At 39.3% G+C, this 17,425-nt stretch overlaps 3 protein-coding genes across 3 annotated transcripts; 2 read left to right on the top strand and 1 right to left on the bottom strand.

The window, feature by feature from the left end:
• Positions 1-778: 778 nt before the first annotated feature.
• On the bottom strand, positions 779-12,023 carry LOC139950649 (alkaline phosphatase-like). The gene is made up of 10 exons (XM_071949427.1): positions 11,692-12,023; positions 7,264-7,490; positions 5,809-5,986; positions 5,196-5,371; positions 4,356-4,458; positions 3,836-3,934; positions 3,519-3,659; positions 3,093-3,284; positions 1,632-1,769; positions 779-1,081 (listed from the first exon to the last, which is right to left on the bottom strand). The coding sequence occupies exons 1-10, from the start codon at positions 11,756-11,758 to the stop codon at positions 789-791; spliced, it is 1,614 nt and encodes a 537-aa protein (XP_071805528.1). The 5' UTR covers positions 11,759-12,023; the 3' UTR covers positions 779-788.
• A 1,519-nt stretch (positions 12,024-13,542) lies between these two features.
• LOC139950387 (snaclec alboaggregin-B subunit beta-like) lies at positions 13,543-14,280 on the top strand. The gene has a single exon (XM_071949020.1). The coding sequence runs from the start codon at positions 13,543-13,545 to the stop codon at positions 14,278-14,280; it is 738 nt and encodes a 245-aa protein (XP_071805121.1).
• A 1,362-nt stretch (positions 14,281-15,642) lies between these two features.
• Positions 15,643-16,380, top strand: LOC139950334 (snaclec alboaggregin-B subunit beta-like). Its single transcript, XM_071948952.1, has one exon. It carries the CDS (start codon positions 15,643-15,645, stop codon positions 16,378-16,380), a length of 738 nt encoding a protein of 245 aa, XP_071805053.1.
• The last annotated feature ends 1,045 nt before the right edge of the window (positions 16,381-17,425 follow it).

Below are 17,425 nucleotides of genomic sequence, written 5' to 3'. Positions count from 1 at the left end.
GTCCCAAAATCTCAGTGTATGCGAGAACACACATTTAAATGGTCTTCAAGGTTCAAGGTTCATTTTATTTCCACAGTATCAAAAGACAAAAAAACAAAAAAAAACAATATCAAACAGCAGTCACAAGAAATTATTACAACAATGAAAAATAATTGTTTAACAACATAGGTTTGAAGAAATAGATGCATAACAATGTTGACACTGCGGAGGGATCCATTTAAGAAGCAAAGCTTGTAGGCAATGGTCCCTAATGACATGCATATGCATTGAGATTATAAATAATATCAAGTGAACCGTAGAGGTCCGTGGTCGAGTCGAGCCACCAATGAACAAAATATAACAGCAGGTCTCAATGCATATGCATGTTTACAAAGAATAATTAGTAAACACTGAAACAAAACAAAAAAACAGACACAAACAGAGGACTGGACTTAAGACAAAACACACACAGCAGTCTTGCCGGTCAGCAAATACAGTATCGACCGAAACAAATGATCCCATAGCGGGGGATTTAAACAAGTGTGACTATGGGTGATAATAAATATACACAGGAATCCCATGCGGGAGACCAACCGTCCCCGGTCCGCAGTAAAGATCTTGTAAAGATGTTTACGAGAACCAAACCGGTTCTTTTCAGAACCAACAATACTCAAAAGAGACATTCGCCTGGTGTGACCGCACGCCTCTCTTGTTTATACTTCCACCATGCACAGTTTCAAATCCTACGTTAACCATAAAATGGTTTACGTAGTAGAATTTGAAACTTTGTATCGTGGAAGTATAAATAATTAAGCATGAAGACGGGGAATAACAATATAAATAAGGCTGAGGCAAGCTATTACCCATCCTCGTACCCGGAGCGAGGTAGCCCCATTCGTCACACACGGATTTACGTATTTATCACAGTGCTCCGTATTTCCAAGGCACGCTGCGTAACGTATTACGTGTTGTACGTAACTCTGTTCGTGAACTCCGTGGAAGAGATGGGACATGGGACCCCGTGCGTAAATCGTGACATCTTCACCTCCGTGAGTTTCCTCGACTAAAGGGAAAGTAGCAGGTTGTACAAAGGACAGATCGTCTGGAAAAATAATAAGACAGAAAACAACAAAATCAGCTACAAAACAACGAAAGGGTTACAGGCACTGAACACGGTTTGGTTTTTATTATGGAAAATATTGCTTTAATAAAAAGTTGCTCGGTAACGAGCAATGGGGACTATACTTACAGTAAAACAAGTTGTGAGTAACGACCCACTCTGAAGTAATTTCTCACTCAAATATTTAGGTTTGAGAAAGACCTCAGGCTTGAAGTCATTCACAGGCATCTGAGAGCACGCAAACGTGGATTAAAACAATTAAGCCACTTTTGAAGTACAAAGCCGTTGACGTGTATGGCTTTTTTCGAAACCACGGCTTCGGCTTTGGATTCGGCTTCAGTCTCCGCGGTCCTCTCGTCTGAAGCCCTGAGCGCGTAGACAAAGGCACGCGCAATAATTGTCAAAACAACCGCCGGGCCAAGCTAGCCGGCCTGAGCCGAATCTGGAGCTAAAGCGTTGATTCGAAAAGGGTTTCGTTTACCACAACGTGAGCCACGTTACGCGTCCGTGACCGTTTGTTTTTACGACGTACCAGTGTCAACGTCTGTTAGATTACGTCGTTTCCCAGTTGTCTCGTAGCTTTCCTGCTCCAAAATACCACCAGGTCCATTTGTGTAAGAGAGGGTTGGGTATGGAAGACCATCCTCAGCAAGCTCCACATCGTATAGGCCTGGAAGCCATTCACAACCATAATTACAAATCGAAAATAAATAAATAAATAAAATCAAGTTAATAATCCTCTAGGGACGGGTAGTACACATTTTAGACACAATCCATTTTACTTATTAAAATTTGTCTTTAATCGGACATAAGTACAGAGGCCTACATATATTGTCATGGTCAAGAAAAAAAAGTTGCAAAAACTGTCCTGAAATACGTGGCACAACACGTTACTGCATTTTACCTACCTGGAAATCTCTAAACTTTAGGTTGTATTAAACTTTTTGAGGTAGCACAGTGTTTTTAAAAAAGGTTCGAACATAGTGTCATTAACACTTTGTTAAAGCATTTTGTCAGTTTGCAACAAGCTACTGACACACTGATATAAAACTAACTCGCAACTAACGTATTCATAAAAAACTTACAATGAAGATTGAAAGATGTTTAAATGTGAAAGATGAGTAGGCCTATATACAATGAAATTATACGAATATACACACATATAAATAATTTTGCACATCGATACACATGATCGCCACAGTAGCGGAGATATAAACCCAAGCTTTCGATTCGCAAACCGGACCTTCGTCAGAGGCATAACCAAACACAAACAAAATCATGTAAATTCATATAGCATAACAGAGGAGCAAAGGGTTATAAAGAGAAGCATCAAGAACAATGCGGGACAATTTTAGCAAATTTTACGCGTGGAAAACAAGCCCACACACTAAAAGTAGAAACCAAGAAATTAAAGCCACATTCAATCCAATTGACATCTATTTTTCATGTCGACATTGACAATAAGCACACAGTTGAAAGCAAATAACTATCAGTAAAGATAAATGCCAGATAATTGAACAGTAATACAATGTATAGAAATTTTAAACATGACTAAAGAAATTAACGAAACAACCACTTTGCAACAAGTTCTTAAAGACACTGGACACTATTGGTAATTGTTAACGACCAGTCTTCTCACTAGCTGTATTTCAACATAAGCATAAAATAACAAACCTGTGAAAATTTGAGCTCAATTGGTCATCAAAGTTGCGAGATAATAATGAAAGAAAAAACACCCTTGACACACGAAGTTGTGTGCTTTCAGATGATTGATTTCGAGATCTCAAATTCTAAATCTGAGGTCTCGAAATCGAATTCTTGGAAAAATACTTCTCTCTCGAAAACTACGTTATTTCAGAGGGAGCCGTTTCTCACAGCGTTTTATACTATCAACACCTCCCCATTACTCGTTATACCAAGAAAGGTTTTATGCTAATAATTAATTTGAGTAATTACCAACAGTGTCTACTACCTTTAACTGGCTGAAACTCACCTAATATGGGGTTACCTCTAACAGGCCAGCCTCCTATGGTCATAACGTGGCTATGATCAGCCGTTACCACAGTCAGTGTGTCCTTTTCTTCGGTCAGTTCCATGACTTTGATGACTGCATCTTCTAGGGCAATGGTGTCGAGGAGTGCCAGGGCGGCGAGGCCGTCATGGTGGGCGTGGTCGATTCGACCAGCTGTTAGGAGGAGATTCCATGGAAGGCATGCAATTTTTTTTCAGTAATTTGTTTCCATTAATTTGAACAAACACAAAACATGTTTTATCACGGTGATATTGGTGTTCCGTGCCAATTGGAGCAACAAATCATTAATTTGTTTTTAAACAGTCGCATTTAAATTAACATTTGACTATTATATCCACTCATTCAAATTGTGTTTTTACTACAGCAAGTTCATGAGAGCAAAATTACCTTCCACCACAAGCACGAATCCATCGTCATCTTTCTGGAGAATCTTGATGGCCTTTTCAACCATTTCAGCTATAGAGGGCTCACCTCCCGTATCGTTCTGACGATAGGCCTCGTACTGCATGTGGCTTGGCTCGAAAAGACCTGAAGAGAAACAATTGTCGTTTTAGAATATTACGAGAGGGCGCTAGAGGCCTACGTCACAAGGTTTTGGATATGGCTATAAAAACCTTTAGCATCCATTACTAAAATAAGAAATAGGAAAGTACATTAATTTTGACAGAAACAATCAGGGGGTCAGGAGTAAAAAGTTACGTCACCTAGCAGATGATCAGTTTCGGCTGGATCCACTGCATTGAACTCTTCCAGGTTCCAGACAAACCGGCTACTTGAAGCATCTTTACTCTCAATCCATTCAGCTGCGTGAACAAAAAGAAAGTGTTTGAGTTAAACCTCATTTCCAACTACACAGTTCTCCCTTTAAGAAAACTCCTTTTGATCTTGTTTTTTTGTTTCAACTGTTCATATCACGTAAAGTGCCTCGCCATACATTTCCTTACAAAGTCTCCTAAACCTCATCATCGCCTCACTGTACCCCATCATCGTCCCACAATACCTCATCACTGCCCCAACATACTTCATTATTGCCTCATCATCTCACCATTGACCCAATATCTCATTGCCACACCATACCTCAAGACTGCTGCCCTACCATACCTAATCATCACCCCATCCCACCTTATCATCGCCTCCCACACATCATATTGCCTCCTGATACCTCACCCGGTAACCGTACTTCACAATCACCGCTCATCCATACCGAAAGTCTGTTTCATTTACTTATTAGATTGCGATTATCTGTTCTTGATCCGTTCTTAGTTGGGTACTCGTAGTCAGCTACATCGTTAGGTAACATCTTGCTCCGTCCTCCACCCATAATAACCTAGAATAGACAAGAAAGATTTGAAGCTGGAGAAAGACCAATTCATATTGTGCGACAGACTGAAGCAACTCAAGCAGGTCGAAAGTGAACCTTTTTAATAGGGTAATAAAGTTACACATGGTAAGACACTTCCATAGGCTGCTCCACAGGCACACGTCTTTACAGGCTCAATGATATCAGTGGATAAACTTGCAGTGACGTAAGCTTTTGATAAAACCGATTACACATTATTTCATGACATCGATTTAAAAAAAAACTCCAAATGGGAAATTAGTTTTAACTGTCATCAAATAATATTTCATTTCAGACATAAATATTTTAAGGGATGTCTTCTACTATCATCATTAAAATAGACTGTGCAAGTCTTTATGTAAATAGGTGATCTTAGACGAGTTTCTTCTCGCCAATTCTGTAATGTTCCTTTAAAGGCAGTGGAGACTATTGGTAATTACTAAAAAAAAGTATAAGCATAAAACCTTACATGGTTACGAGTAACGGGGAGAGGTTGATAGTATAACACATTGTGAGAAACGGCTCCCTCTGAAGCAACGTAGTTTTCGAGAAATAATTGTCCGAGAAATTGATTTTGAGACCTCAGAATTCGATTTTAAGGTTTGTTATTTTATGCATATGATGTTAAGATACACCATGTTAGAAGACTGGTCTTTGACAATTACTTATAGTGTCCAGTGTCTTTAAACGAAAGTATATGGAGAGAGTTTTCTGCCTGTTTCTACCTTTATGTCACTTCCAAGCTCCATCAGTTGCTTGGCGATATCGGTACACCCCAAAGCCTCCTGATCAGGGGGAACCTCACTGTTATCTTCCCAGTTACGGTCGGGCGAATGAGCATAGAGGTTAGAGGGTGTAGCGTGAGTCACTCTTGTGGTGGTAACAAACCCGGTTGCTTTACCTGTTTCACGAAAAAAGTTATTACAAGAGACTTGGATTGTCTTTATGAATCTATACAGAACCAGTGTCTACTGTTTTTTTGGCTACCCTGAGGAACCTTTTGGCTTCCTTTTATTTTTGTAAAGTTAGACCAAAACAGTGTTTGTGATAAAGACACATTGCCACGATCGCATTTAATTAAGTTTCAAATGACGACATGTTTTCATGAAGTGTTATACTAAAAGTAAAGTGCTGAAAGATTAAGCAATCACAATGAAAGCATTGTATGCTGCTATCATTGCTTTATACAATTGATTTGCAGTTGTTGCTGTGCTCGGGGAGGGCAGCAACAATCAAGGGATATAGTCTCCGGTTCCAGTCGCCGGTTCAAGTCGATTCGCGGCTTCACAGCTATACCAAACAGCGAATGCCTTGACGGAAGGCTACATTTTCATATACCTGCATTTCTGGCATGGACGAGGATGGAGTCGATCTTGGCGGCATCGGTCATGGATTCACAATCACCCCTTGTCACGTGATCGTCAACGCCAATCACACCGCGCTTGGTCTTCGTACCACACAACAGGGCGCACGCTGCACCGGCTGAGTCGGACACTTGTGAGTTGGTGTTATAATTCTGGCTTGACAAACAAAAAATGCAAAATGAAAGATTACTGCACAAAATATGAATTCAAAATCAGTTTGCCGTGGCTGAAATTTACACTGTTAATATTTAATAAACTGGTTTTTGGAACCTTTCGATAGTTTTAATCCAATTTTTTAATTTTTTTTATGTAAACTCTGTAAGCCTTTATACAATTAATCTAGCATGCTCATGTCTTTTCGAGATATAGTTTTGAAGGCATAGTGTCAAGGTTTCAGTTTGTTTTCCTTATGAGCAAATGGAACTTGCGGTTTTGAAGAACTGCTTATCAACCCAAAGGAACCATGATATAAATACATGACGTTTCGACCTAAGCAGAGCCTTTCTCAAATGATTCTGTTTACAAAAATAACATCACATCATGCGAGGTCGCCAGATACCCAGTTAATCTTTCCGCTTGAGTGTTACGCATTGTGTTCTTGGTCTACGGCCCAATCCTAAAGAATGTATTTTCAAAAACATTCAAAATGAACTAAGGAATGTGTTTACTTGTGAGCGTAGGTTGGTGCATGACGACCTAATTTAATGTGCTAGTTTTCAAAAGTTGAACTCACTTTCAAATGGCCTACTTTGGCAGAATCAAGAACAACTTTTTTGTGCTGGGACGAAAGTGCAAAATGAGTTACTGCCGTTTTGCGGCATAACATATGCTTATTGACTGCTGTTAACCAGAATAATGTTACCAACGCAAACTGCTATGCCATAATGTACAATTTGTGACTGGTATAATTATCCTGCCCGTTTCTGCTGAGCAGAAAATTCTTAACCAATATTGTCGGCTAAAACGAACACGTTGCCTTGGTTCGGTCAAGTTGGTCTTTGAAAAGCGTTTATAACCGTTTTTATAAAATGCATATGGCTAGAAAGATGTTGTAAAAGTGGAATATAATAATCCACACAAACTTGCCTAGAAATTGCACGGTTTTCCTTTTACCTCGTCGACTAAACACGGTAGGCCATTTATGGGAGTCAAATTTTTATGACTCCCATAAAATGGCCGACCGTGTTAGTTCACAGGTAAAAGGATAACCAAACAATTTCGAGGCAAATTAATTTGAATCATTGTATTCTCGTTTTAATATGCATTTTATAACAAGCAGTTATAAACGCTTTTTATAGACCAACTCGTCCGATCCAAGCCAACGTTTTCCTTTAAGCAGCTCTATGAAATTGGGCCCTGGGTTTTGGACAATTACCAAAGGTGTCCAGAGCCTTTGAATAAACAGAAAAAAAATCAAAATTGTAAAAACCTTGGACAGAGCAACACTCGGGAAGTCTTCCCAAGCCAGGACCGTTTCTTCCCCCGGCATCCCCGCCTGCTGTCCCTTCAGAATCCGGGCAGCGGTGATGGTAGGCACCCCCATGCCGTCACCCACAAATAGCACCACATTCTTGGCGATGTTTCTGTTCAGCGACGCCTCTCTGTTCAGGGCCTTTTGTAAGGCGGCTTGTGCTTGGTCATTCCAGAACTTTGCGTCTTTGGCAAAACAAAACAAAATAGAAAGAAAAGAAGTTACCTTTCTATTTGAATGCTGATTGTGTGTGCTGGAGTGTTTCTGTTAGATGGGGGCGTGGAAATGGTGCTGATGAGGAATGTAGTATTCTAAAGGGTAATCACAAACTATGGTTAAGTCGGCCCTACATCAGGTTTCGATAGTATAGAGCATTTTGAAAATCATTTCACCTTGAAGTAGTGTGGTTATGGAAAAAATATAACTTCTTATCGCCCACAATTTAAATGTGGGTCGGGTCAAATTACTCCATTTTCGGAGGTATAAAAAAAAACAAAAAAAACGACTTCATTTTGAAATTAAATTCTCACAGGTTAATTTAATTGTATTCAACTACATTAATTGTTGATTAAATCAAAACAAAAGTAACGGTAAAAAAAAAAACCCACACAGGTACACGTTACTCCAAACAAATATTAACTTAAAACTGACTTGGTAACAAGCATTTGAGAGCTGTTGTAGAATAAAACATTGTGAGAAACGGCTCCCTCTGAAGTAACGTAGTTTTGGGAAAGAGGTAATTTCTCACTAAATTAATATTAAAAGACTTCTAGCTAGAAGTCTTTTCTTCCTATCTGAAAGCACACAAATTCGTCTAACAAGGGTGTTTTTTCTTTCATCATTTGCTCGCAACTTCGATGACCAATTGACCCCAAATTTTCACAGGCTTGTTATTTTATGGTTATTATGGGATACACCAAGTGAGAAAACTGGTCTTTGACAATTTACCAAACATGTACAGTGCCTTTAAGTCAATAAAGCCAATGCAAATGGAACCAAACTGGTCCCAAAAAATGTTTGAATACTCGGGTCGCGTCAGGGGCACACACAACGTATTGTTTGGTTTGTAGATTTCTATAGGTTTTATAATTGTAGTTCGTATTGTCTATGTAAATAAGTAATCTAATTTTAAACATTTAATGACGTGTTTTCTCTTGTAATTTGATGGATCCGCAAGCTTGTTCTCTGTAGTCTTATTTTTAGTGTTATTTCTCTGTATGTTATACTGTTTGCCTGGAAATAAATAAATTAAATAAATAAACCAACAAATGAAATTTCGTCCACGTCGTTTGAGTGCCATGTGGTTGGGTCAATAAATGGTGAAACAGGACGGTAAAATGAGTTTATTATTAAGAGTTACTATAGATATAAATATAAATAGTAAACTTGCGGGTACAACCATGAGTAAAATCTCTTTTGAAGGAGTGGTGGCTCTGAAAAGAGCCGGTTTGGTCTCGACGTTTCGAACAGTATACTCTGCTCGTTTTCAGGAGAACTTGCTGGACTACTGGTGGTGGTTGTGATTATGTATCGCTTGAGGGATGCACGTTTACTAATCCTATTTGTATATATAGTTACTCTTATTCTCCACACCATGCAAATCTTCAAACCACATTTAGTTTATTATTGGATAGTTTGTACAGTGAACATCAACGTTGCTTTTTCGATATTGGCCATTCAAGTATAATGTTTGCACAGTAAATGTCTTCCTTGCACATCATTGGTTCAACATATTCATACTGTACATATAATGAATAGCGTAGGTGGCCTTATAGCTTTCGATCCAAACCGGACCTTCTTCAGAGGCATAAAAAAAGTACAAACAAATACATATCCATTTATAGAAAAAGAGAGGGGAAAGGGATTAAGGGAAGGATCCAGAAAGAAGCGGGAAAATACCAGCCAATCAAAGTTTCTATTTCAGAAACAATATTGGTGGCTATGAACCAATAGGAGTGAAGTGGCGAGGACAAAGGGTGTTTGGTATGAAAGGATGGGTTACTGGACCATAAAAGTGGTAAATGACAGCAATGCAGGGAAACATGAAAGGGTAGGATTAGAGAGCAAGTTGCATCATGATGCAACTAACAATGGTCAATTAATACTGTACATATTATATAAGATTATGGCCCATACAAGCCACTTCACTACATGAACGTACCAATGTGCCTGCCGATGACCTCTCAACAACCCTTGAAAATATGATCGAGTAATTCAGAAAAAAACAAGTTGTTTTTTCTAGACCAAACCATTTAAAAATAAAACAATTCGCACAAACCGTCAAGAACATCCGTACACAATGTGCTGGTTCCCTAAAATACCCCCGAATTTAACTTTTGTATTTAATTACTTAATAGGTTTTATTAGCAGTAATAACTAACTTAATGCATATTAAAAATAGTATTTAGTTCACATCGCCATACATTTTTTGTTCTTCATTTTTTATTATTATGCAGAGCAGCTGCAGCTACATGTTTGGAATTATTTAACAATTTTTACAAGCACAGATATCTGTAGCACCTTTTTAATAACACTGAATTAAATGACAAAAGCATGACTCTGTTGGTTGGTCCTTGTAACCTCATAAATAGTCCCAAAAAAGAGTTTTAAAGGGAAGGTACACGTTTGGTAACTACTCAATGCAAATAATAACTTAAAAACTGACTTGGTAACGAGCATTAGAGAGCTGTTGATAGTATAAAACATTGTGGGAAACGACTCCCTCTGAAGTAGAAAGAGGTAATTTCTCACTAAAATATTAAAGACTTCTAGCTATAAGTCTTGTATTCCTATCTGAAAGCACACAAATTCGTCCAACAAGGGTGTTTTTTTCTTTCATCATTTTCTCGCAACTCCGATGACCACTTGAGCCCAAATTTTCACAGGCTTGTTATTTTTTGGTTATAATGGGATACACCAAGTGAGAACACTGGTCTTTGACAGTATACCAAACGTGTACAGTGCCTTTAACTGTAGCTATGCAGGCCTTGAAATATCCCACAGCACCCACGGCAATGGCTGTAGTGCCCTTTGAAAGTTCCAGAACAAATTAAAATTGTCCCCATTGAAGTGACCCTTACCAGACGAAAAGTGCCGCGCCCCTTCAAGAAAAGGATGAAATTCAAGGCCTGGACCGTGTGAAAGAGTGCGGCCCTGTTTTGGCAAAAGGGTGTAACTCAATTTTTCAACTTTTTGAGTACATACCATTTCTAGGGAAAGTGGGGGCGCTTTTCCCAATGAGCGAAGCCTGAAGCCCGTACGATGTACCTTTCTAAAGATAGCATGTGCTATCTTTACAGTATTTTCACATTTCCATTCCAATTTCTTTGGCAAAACGGTGTATCTTATAGATATTACCCGCCTATAGATGTGTCTGTTGTGGCAAAACAGTCTAACTTAGTGTTATAGTATGTTTGCCCTGAAAAAATATTGCACTAAAAACTACTTGTTTCATGTCAGAGAGAGGTATCTTTAGACACACTCTTCTGCCATGTCAAAGTATGTTGCTACCACTGACTATTTTTGCGTCAGAAAGATGTATCTCTCCAAATTCTCTATGGAAAGGATACAGAGTATCCATAGATATACCCTTCGTAATGGCCAAGACTAGACACACCCTTTGCCCACATACATCCTCATCCTTTTGCCTAGAAAACATTGCAACCATTAAGCCACATTTTCCAGTCAGAAATGATTGTTACAGAAAAACCAGCTATACAAGAAAGACGATATTGTTTGTGTAGTTTATATATAAATCACACATTAATTAAAGAACAATCTGGCCATTTATAATGGATTATGTACAAACGGTAGGTGATTGGACTTTCAACGCCGTTTATCTCAAAAGGTGATTTTTTTGAGATACACCCTTTTGCCAACTGCCTTATACGTCAAGAGTTATTTCCCAGAAAAAATATTCTGTAATTATTTAAAATCTTATAGTATGATAAAGAAAGTCGCTGTATGCTATCTACAGACACTGGACACCTCTGGTAATATTGTCAAAGACCAGTCGTCTTACTTGGTGTTTCTCAACGTGATGCACAAAATAACAAACCTGTGAAAATGTTAACTCAATTAGTCGCCGAAGTTGCGACATAATATAAATGGAAGAAAAAACACCCTTTGTCACACGAAGTTGTGTGCTTTCAGATGCTTGATTTCGAGACCTCAACATCTAATTCTGAGGTCTCGAAATCAAATTCAAATATTCTAGTGGAAAATTACTTTTTTCTCGAAAATTACATTACTTCAGACGGAGCCGTTTCTCAAAATGTTTTTATACTATCAACAGCTCTCCACTGCTTGTATACCAAGTAAGTTTTTATGCTAACAATTATTTTCGAGCATTACCAATAGTGTCCATGCAGTGCATTTATTACTTACTTTGGGCGGGTACTAGATGAATGATGCCAAACAACACGGCTACCAAAAACATAGGCCAATACAACATCGTGAATAGACCCGATTGGAGTTATTTCAAAACACGTTCAACGACAGCACTTGTTGGTCTAGCAAACAGAAAATACCATCATGCAAAGTTTGAATGTCGTTTCCTGGAGTGCGTTTTGGCGACCCCAACCAAATACTGTTTCGGTTGTTGGTCGTTGACTGAACGACAACCGAGTTGTGACCTCGGTTACCGTTTTGGTTATGACGTCAGAAACAATTATTGGTTACAGCCGCCAAAACGCATCCCTAGAGTGCGTGTATAACTGGCTCAGTGAGATATATTCGCAGACGACGCGGAATGTGTATGTGAGCAGTCTCATGCATATTTATGATGAAGCGGTCTCACTTGGGCCCAATTCGATAGAGCTGCTAGGCACGAAAATTTGCCACGTAGCATAAAATTTCTTCCTTGATAAAAACAGGATTACCAACCAACTTTTCCATTTGTTACTAGTATTCAGCTGTTGTTTGCTTATCCTAAAATCACGTGCAAATTTTGTTGGTAATCCTGTTTTTATCGAGGAAGAAATTTCATGCTAAGCAAACTTTTGTGCTTAGCAGCTCTATACAATTTGGCCCTGATTGACGCACTTGTTGGTATGGAGACTCGCATTTTGACCGATATCAGTGTATGGACTGCAGGCTAGATGACTCAAGAGAGGGCGCGCTATCAGTATAGAGTGTGGTGTCTTCTGTATAAAAACCATTGATCTCCATTATAATGGAGATCAATGATAACAACACAAATTAATAACCGTAATTATATGGAATGTGTGATAGTAAATTTAAGTACTCTTTTGCTTTAGTATACCTTATTGCTATTCCACCCTTTTTGGTTTTAGCTGTACATTTTAATTACTCTTCGAAACGAACACGAGTGACACGAGCGCAGCTCCAGTTGCCCGTCAAAGGACCAATTAGACGATGGTCGTGCCTACGAGTGAGTATTTCATACACTTTACATCGTCATCTCGAAGAAGAGAGAATTCATTCCCATCCTCGAGTTTTCATTAAGCACAAACCTCTGAAAATGTCATCGAAGTCACTGCTCCCTTTTTAGTGATAGCAACACAGGTCAGATGATGTTTTCTGAGGATTGGTAAAACCAAGACCGTATTGAGAGACATTTCAGATTTGCGGCCAAATTTTAAAGAGCACCATTGCAGAAACTATCGCTGAGCATTGTTTGTTAGGCAAGGCTACCCAGAGGAAGTTGGCTGACGAACTTTCTTTGTTTAGCTGGTCTGTGTTTTACAAAACTGGTTGTTGTATATCAATATTAACATTGGCAAAACATTATCATCAATATATACAAAGTCGGTCAGTCTCTCCAACTGTTCAGATGTAACACTCCTTCACATGACAAACCTACGTCATAACATCTAACTGTTGCTTGGTGATTGTTCCTGTCTTTTTAGGTTCTCTCTGTTTGATATTTAAATTAGGTTATGAGAAGACCTTGGGCTCTAAAGTCTTATTGTCTGTCAGTAAAATCGTGCAAGACTGTGGGAGGATAGATACGATAGTAATAGAAAACCAAGTCCAAAATCAATGAAAAGGAAGTCAGTAGAAACGTGTCGTGTTCGTGGTGTTGATTCGACAGCGTCTTGTTTCTAACGTGAGCTGCCTTCATTTGCAATCTGACTCAAGTATCGTCAAGTCTGCCTGCAACAAACCCTGCAATAAACTGAACAAATGTTTTTTCAATAAAAACAACAATTCTGCCGCATTGTTTAATTTGCGTTATAATCCAACTATCGAGAGTTACTTTAGTTCCTCCTCGTGATGGATCTTACTGGTATTCTGTTGCTTCTATTGGGGTGTTATACAGCCATGACTGCTATCTGCCCTACTGACTGGCAGCGATACGGCGAGTCATGCTACTTATTGTTAACTCAACGTATGAACTGGGCCGAAGCAAATGATACTTGCGTCAACTCAAAAGCAGCTTTAGCTGTGCCTAACTCGAAGACAGAACAAACTTTTATCTGGTCCATGTTCCTGGAATTCCTCAATGGGAGTGGGTCAGCTAAACATCTCTGGATCGGTTGTTATTTCAACCTGGAGGCTGGGGGATGGCAGAACTGTCCAATGAGGGACGTGCCTAACACCTATGAGAATTGGCGGGAAGGTAACCCAGAGAATGACGAGCCTGCCACGGATTGCGTCGCTATGAAGCGGAAACAAAATGGTCAATGGGATGACAAACGGTGCAGTAATAATTATTTGGCCGTCTGTGAGCTCCAAGTTGACATCACCCCTAACTCATTCTGCCTTCAGACCGGTCTCGGTGGTCGCATCAAATCCCAGTGTCTGGTCGGTCACGTCATGAAGGAGCTACGGGCTGATGGTGTGGTGTCGTGCGGGAAGGCGTGCCGATCAGAGCCCCGATGTCGCTCCTTCAATCTGCTGATGAAGCAAGGTCCAGGGAAGATGGTTTGTCAGCTGAACAACGCGACTCGTCATGAAGCGACTAGTGTGGATATGATTGTGAAAGATAACTGCTACTATTTCGATCTGTAGAGACAAATAAACAAGCTCCGTGTCGATATCATAAGAACTGTAGTGATGCTTTTGTCAACGCTTTTGTCTGATCATGTAAACTTCTTTTTAAAAATGTATTCTTAAATTTACGTTTGTTACTTTTAAAAGTGAAGATTCACATTTAGTAAAAGACATGCCGATCAGAGCACCAATGTCGCTCCTTCAATCTGCTGATGAAGCAAGGTCCAGGGAAGATGGTTTGTCAGCTGAACAACGCGTCTCATCACGAAGCGATTGATTTGGATATATTGGTGAATAATAACTGCTACTATTTCGATCCGTAGAGGAAAACAATGAACAATCGCTGTTTCTAAATTATAAGAACTGCTTAGTAATGAATGCACGCGTTTAGATATGTTTTTGTCAATGGTGTCGGATATAAAGTCATGTAAACTGTAATTTCAACATTTATTATTGCGTAAGTCACTTTTAAAAGTGAAGAATCACATTAGTTTAATAAGCTTGTAAATATATTAGGAATATACAAATAGTGCCTCACGAGTGACTAATTTCATCAACATCGTCATCTTTAAGAAGAGAGAATTCGTTCCCATCCTCTAGTTTTCATTAAACACAAACCTCTGAAAATGTCATCAAAGTCACTGCTCCCTTTTTAGTGATAGCAACACAGGTCAGATGTTGTTTTTGGGGGGATTGGGTAAAACCAAGATCGTATTGAGAGACATTTCAGGTTTGCGGCCAAATTTTCTAAGAGCAGCATAGCAGAAACTATCGCTGTGAATTGTTTGTTAGGCAAGGCTACCCAGAGGAAGTTGGCTGACGAACTTTCTTTGTTTAGCTGGTCTGTGTTTTACAAAACTGGTTGTTGTATATCAATATTAATATGGGCAAAACATTGTCATCAATACAAAGTAGGTCAGTCTCTCCAACTGTTCAGATGTAACACTCCTTCACATGACAAACCTACGTCATAACATCTAACTGTTGCTTGGTGATTGTTCCTGTCTTTTTAGGTTCTCTCTGTTTGATATTTAAACCAGGTTATGAGAAGACCTTGGGCTCTAAAGTCTTATTGTCTGTCAGTAAAATCGTGCAAGACTGTGGGAGGATAGATACGATAGTAATAGAAAACCAAGTCCAAAATCAATGAAAAGGAAGTCAGTAGAAACGTGTCGTGTTCGTGGTGTTGATTCGACAGCGTCTTGTTTCTAACGTGAGCTGCCTTCATTTGCAATCTGACTCAAGTATCGTCAAGTCTGCCTGCAACAAACCCTGCAATAAACTGAACAAATGTTTTTTCAATAAAAACAACAATTCTGCCGCATTGTTTAATTTGCGTTATAATCCAACTATCGAGAGTTACTTTAGTTCCTCCTCGTGATGGATCTTACTGGTATTCTGTTGCTTCTATTGGGGTGTTATACAGCCATGACTGCTATCTGCCCTACTGACTGGCAGCGATACGGCGAGTCATGCTACTTATTGTTAACTCAACGTATGAACTGGGCCGAAGCAAATGATACTTGCGTCAACTCAAAAGCAGCTTTAGCTGTGCCTAACTCGAAGACAGAACAAACTTTTATCGGGTCCATGTTCCTGGAATTCCTCAATGGGAGTGGGTCAGCTACATGTCTCTGGATCGGTTGTTATTTCAACCTGGAGGCTGGGGGATGGCAGAACTGTCCAATGAGGGACGTGCCTAACACCTATGAGAATTGGCGGGAAGGTAACCCAGAGAATGACGAGCCTGCCACGGATTGCGTCGCTATGAACCGAAAACAAAATGGTCAATGGGCTGACAAACGGTGCAGTAATAATTATTTGGCCGTCTGTGAGCTCCAAGTTGACATCACCCCTAACTCATTCTGCCTTCAGACCGGTCTCGGTGGTCGCATCAAGTCCCAGTGTCTGGTCGGTCACGTCATGAAGGAGCTACGGGCTGATGGTGTGGTGTCGTGCGGGAAGGCGTGCCGATCAGAGCCCCGATGTCGCTCCTTCAATCTGCTGATGAAGCAAGGTCCAGGGAAGATGGTTTGTCAGCTGAACAACGCAACTCGTCATGAAGCGACTAGTGTGGATATGATTGTGAAAGATAACTGCTACTATTTCGATCTGTAGAGACAAATAAACAAGCTCCGTGTCGATATCATAAGAACTGTAGTGATGCTTTTGTCAACGCTTTTGTCTGATCATGTAAACTTCTTTTTAAAAATGTATTCTTAAATTTACGTTTGTTACTTTTAAAAGTGAAGATTCACATTTAGTAAAAGACATGCCGATCAGAGCCCCGATGTCGCTCCTTCAATCTGCTGATGAAGCAAGGTCCAGGGAAGATGGTTTGTCAGCTGAACAACGCGACTCATCACGAAGCGATTGATTTGGATATATTGGTGAATAATAACTGCTACTATTTCGATCCGTAGAGGAAAACAATGAACAATCGCTGTTTCTAAATTATAAGAACTGCTTAGTAATGAATGCACGCGTTTAGATATGTTTTTGTCAATGGTGTCGGATATAAAGTCATGTAAACTGTAATTTCAACATTTATTATTGCGTAAGTCACTTTTAAAAGTGAAGAATCACATTAGTTTAATAAGCTTGTAAATATATTAGGAATATATAAATAGTGCCTCACGAGTGACTAATTTCATCAACATCGTCATCTTTAAGAAGAGAGAATTCGTTCCCATCCTCTAGTTTTCATTAAACACAAACCTCTGAAAATGTCATCAAAGTCACTGCTCCCTTTTTAGTGATAGCAACACAGGTCAGATGATGTTTTCTGAGGATTGGTATAAAAACCAAGACCGTATTGAGAGACATTTCAGATTTGCGGCCAAATTTTAAAAAGCACTTTAAACAGAAACTATCGCTGAGCACTGTTTGTTAGGCAAGGCTACCCAGTGGAAGTTGGCTGACGAACTGTCTTTGTTTTTCTGGTCTTTGTTTTACAAAACTGGTTGTTGTATATCAATATTAATATGGGCAAAACATTGTCATCAATATATACAAAGAAGGTCAGTCTCTCCAACTGTTCAGATGTAACACTCCTTCACATGACAAACCTACGTCATAACATCTAACTGTTGCTTGGTGATTGTTCCTGTCTTTTTAGGTTCTCTCTGTTTGACATTTAAACCAGGTTATGAGAAGACCTTGG

The sequence above is a fragment of the Asterias amurensis genome, chromosome 18, assembly GCF_032118995.1.
Source record: "Asterias amurensis chromosome 18, ASM3211899v1".
NCBI lineage: Eukaryota > Metazoa > Echinodermata > Asteroidea > Forcipulatida > Asteriidae > Asterias > Asterias amurensis.
The sequence above is the reverse complement of the archived record's forward strand: the minus strand, read 5'-3'. Positions and strand labels throughout refer to the sequence as shown.

What these genes read in the sequence shown, in the direction of transcription:
- LOC139950387 (XM_071949020.1), top strand. Translation starts at nt 13,543, where the DNA reads ATGGATCTTACTGGTATTCTGTTGCTTCTATTGGGGTGTTATACAGCC.
- LOC139950334 (XM_071948952.1), top strand. Translation starts at nt 15,643, where the DNA reads ATGGATCTTACTGGTATTCTGTTGCTTCTATTGGGGTGTTATACAGCC.
- LOC139950649 (XM_071949427.1), bottom strand. Translation starts at nt 11,758, where the DNA reads ATGTTGTATTGGCCTATGTTTTTGGTAGCCGTGTTGTTTGGCATCATT. An exon ending in CGAAACTGATCATCTGCTAG is followed by an intron (nt 3,660 to 3,835) that starts GTGACGTAACTT and finishes GTTTCTCTTCAG; the next exon opens with GTCTTTTCGAGCCAAGCCAC. An exon ending in TCTAACAGACGTTGACACTG is followed by an intron (nt 1,082 to 1,631) that starts GTACGTCGTAAA and finishes TTATTTTTCCAG; the next exon opens with ACGATCTGTCCTTTGTACAA.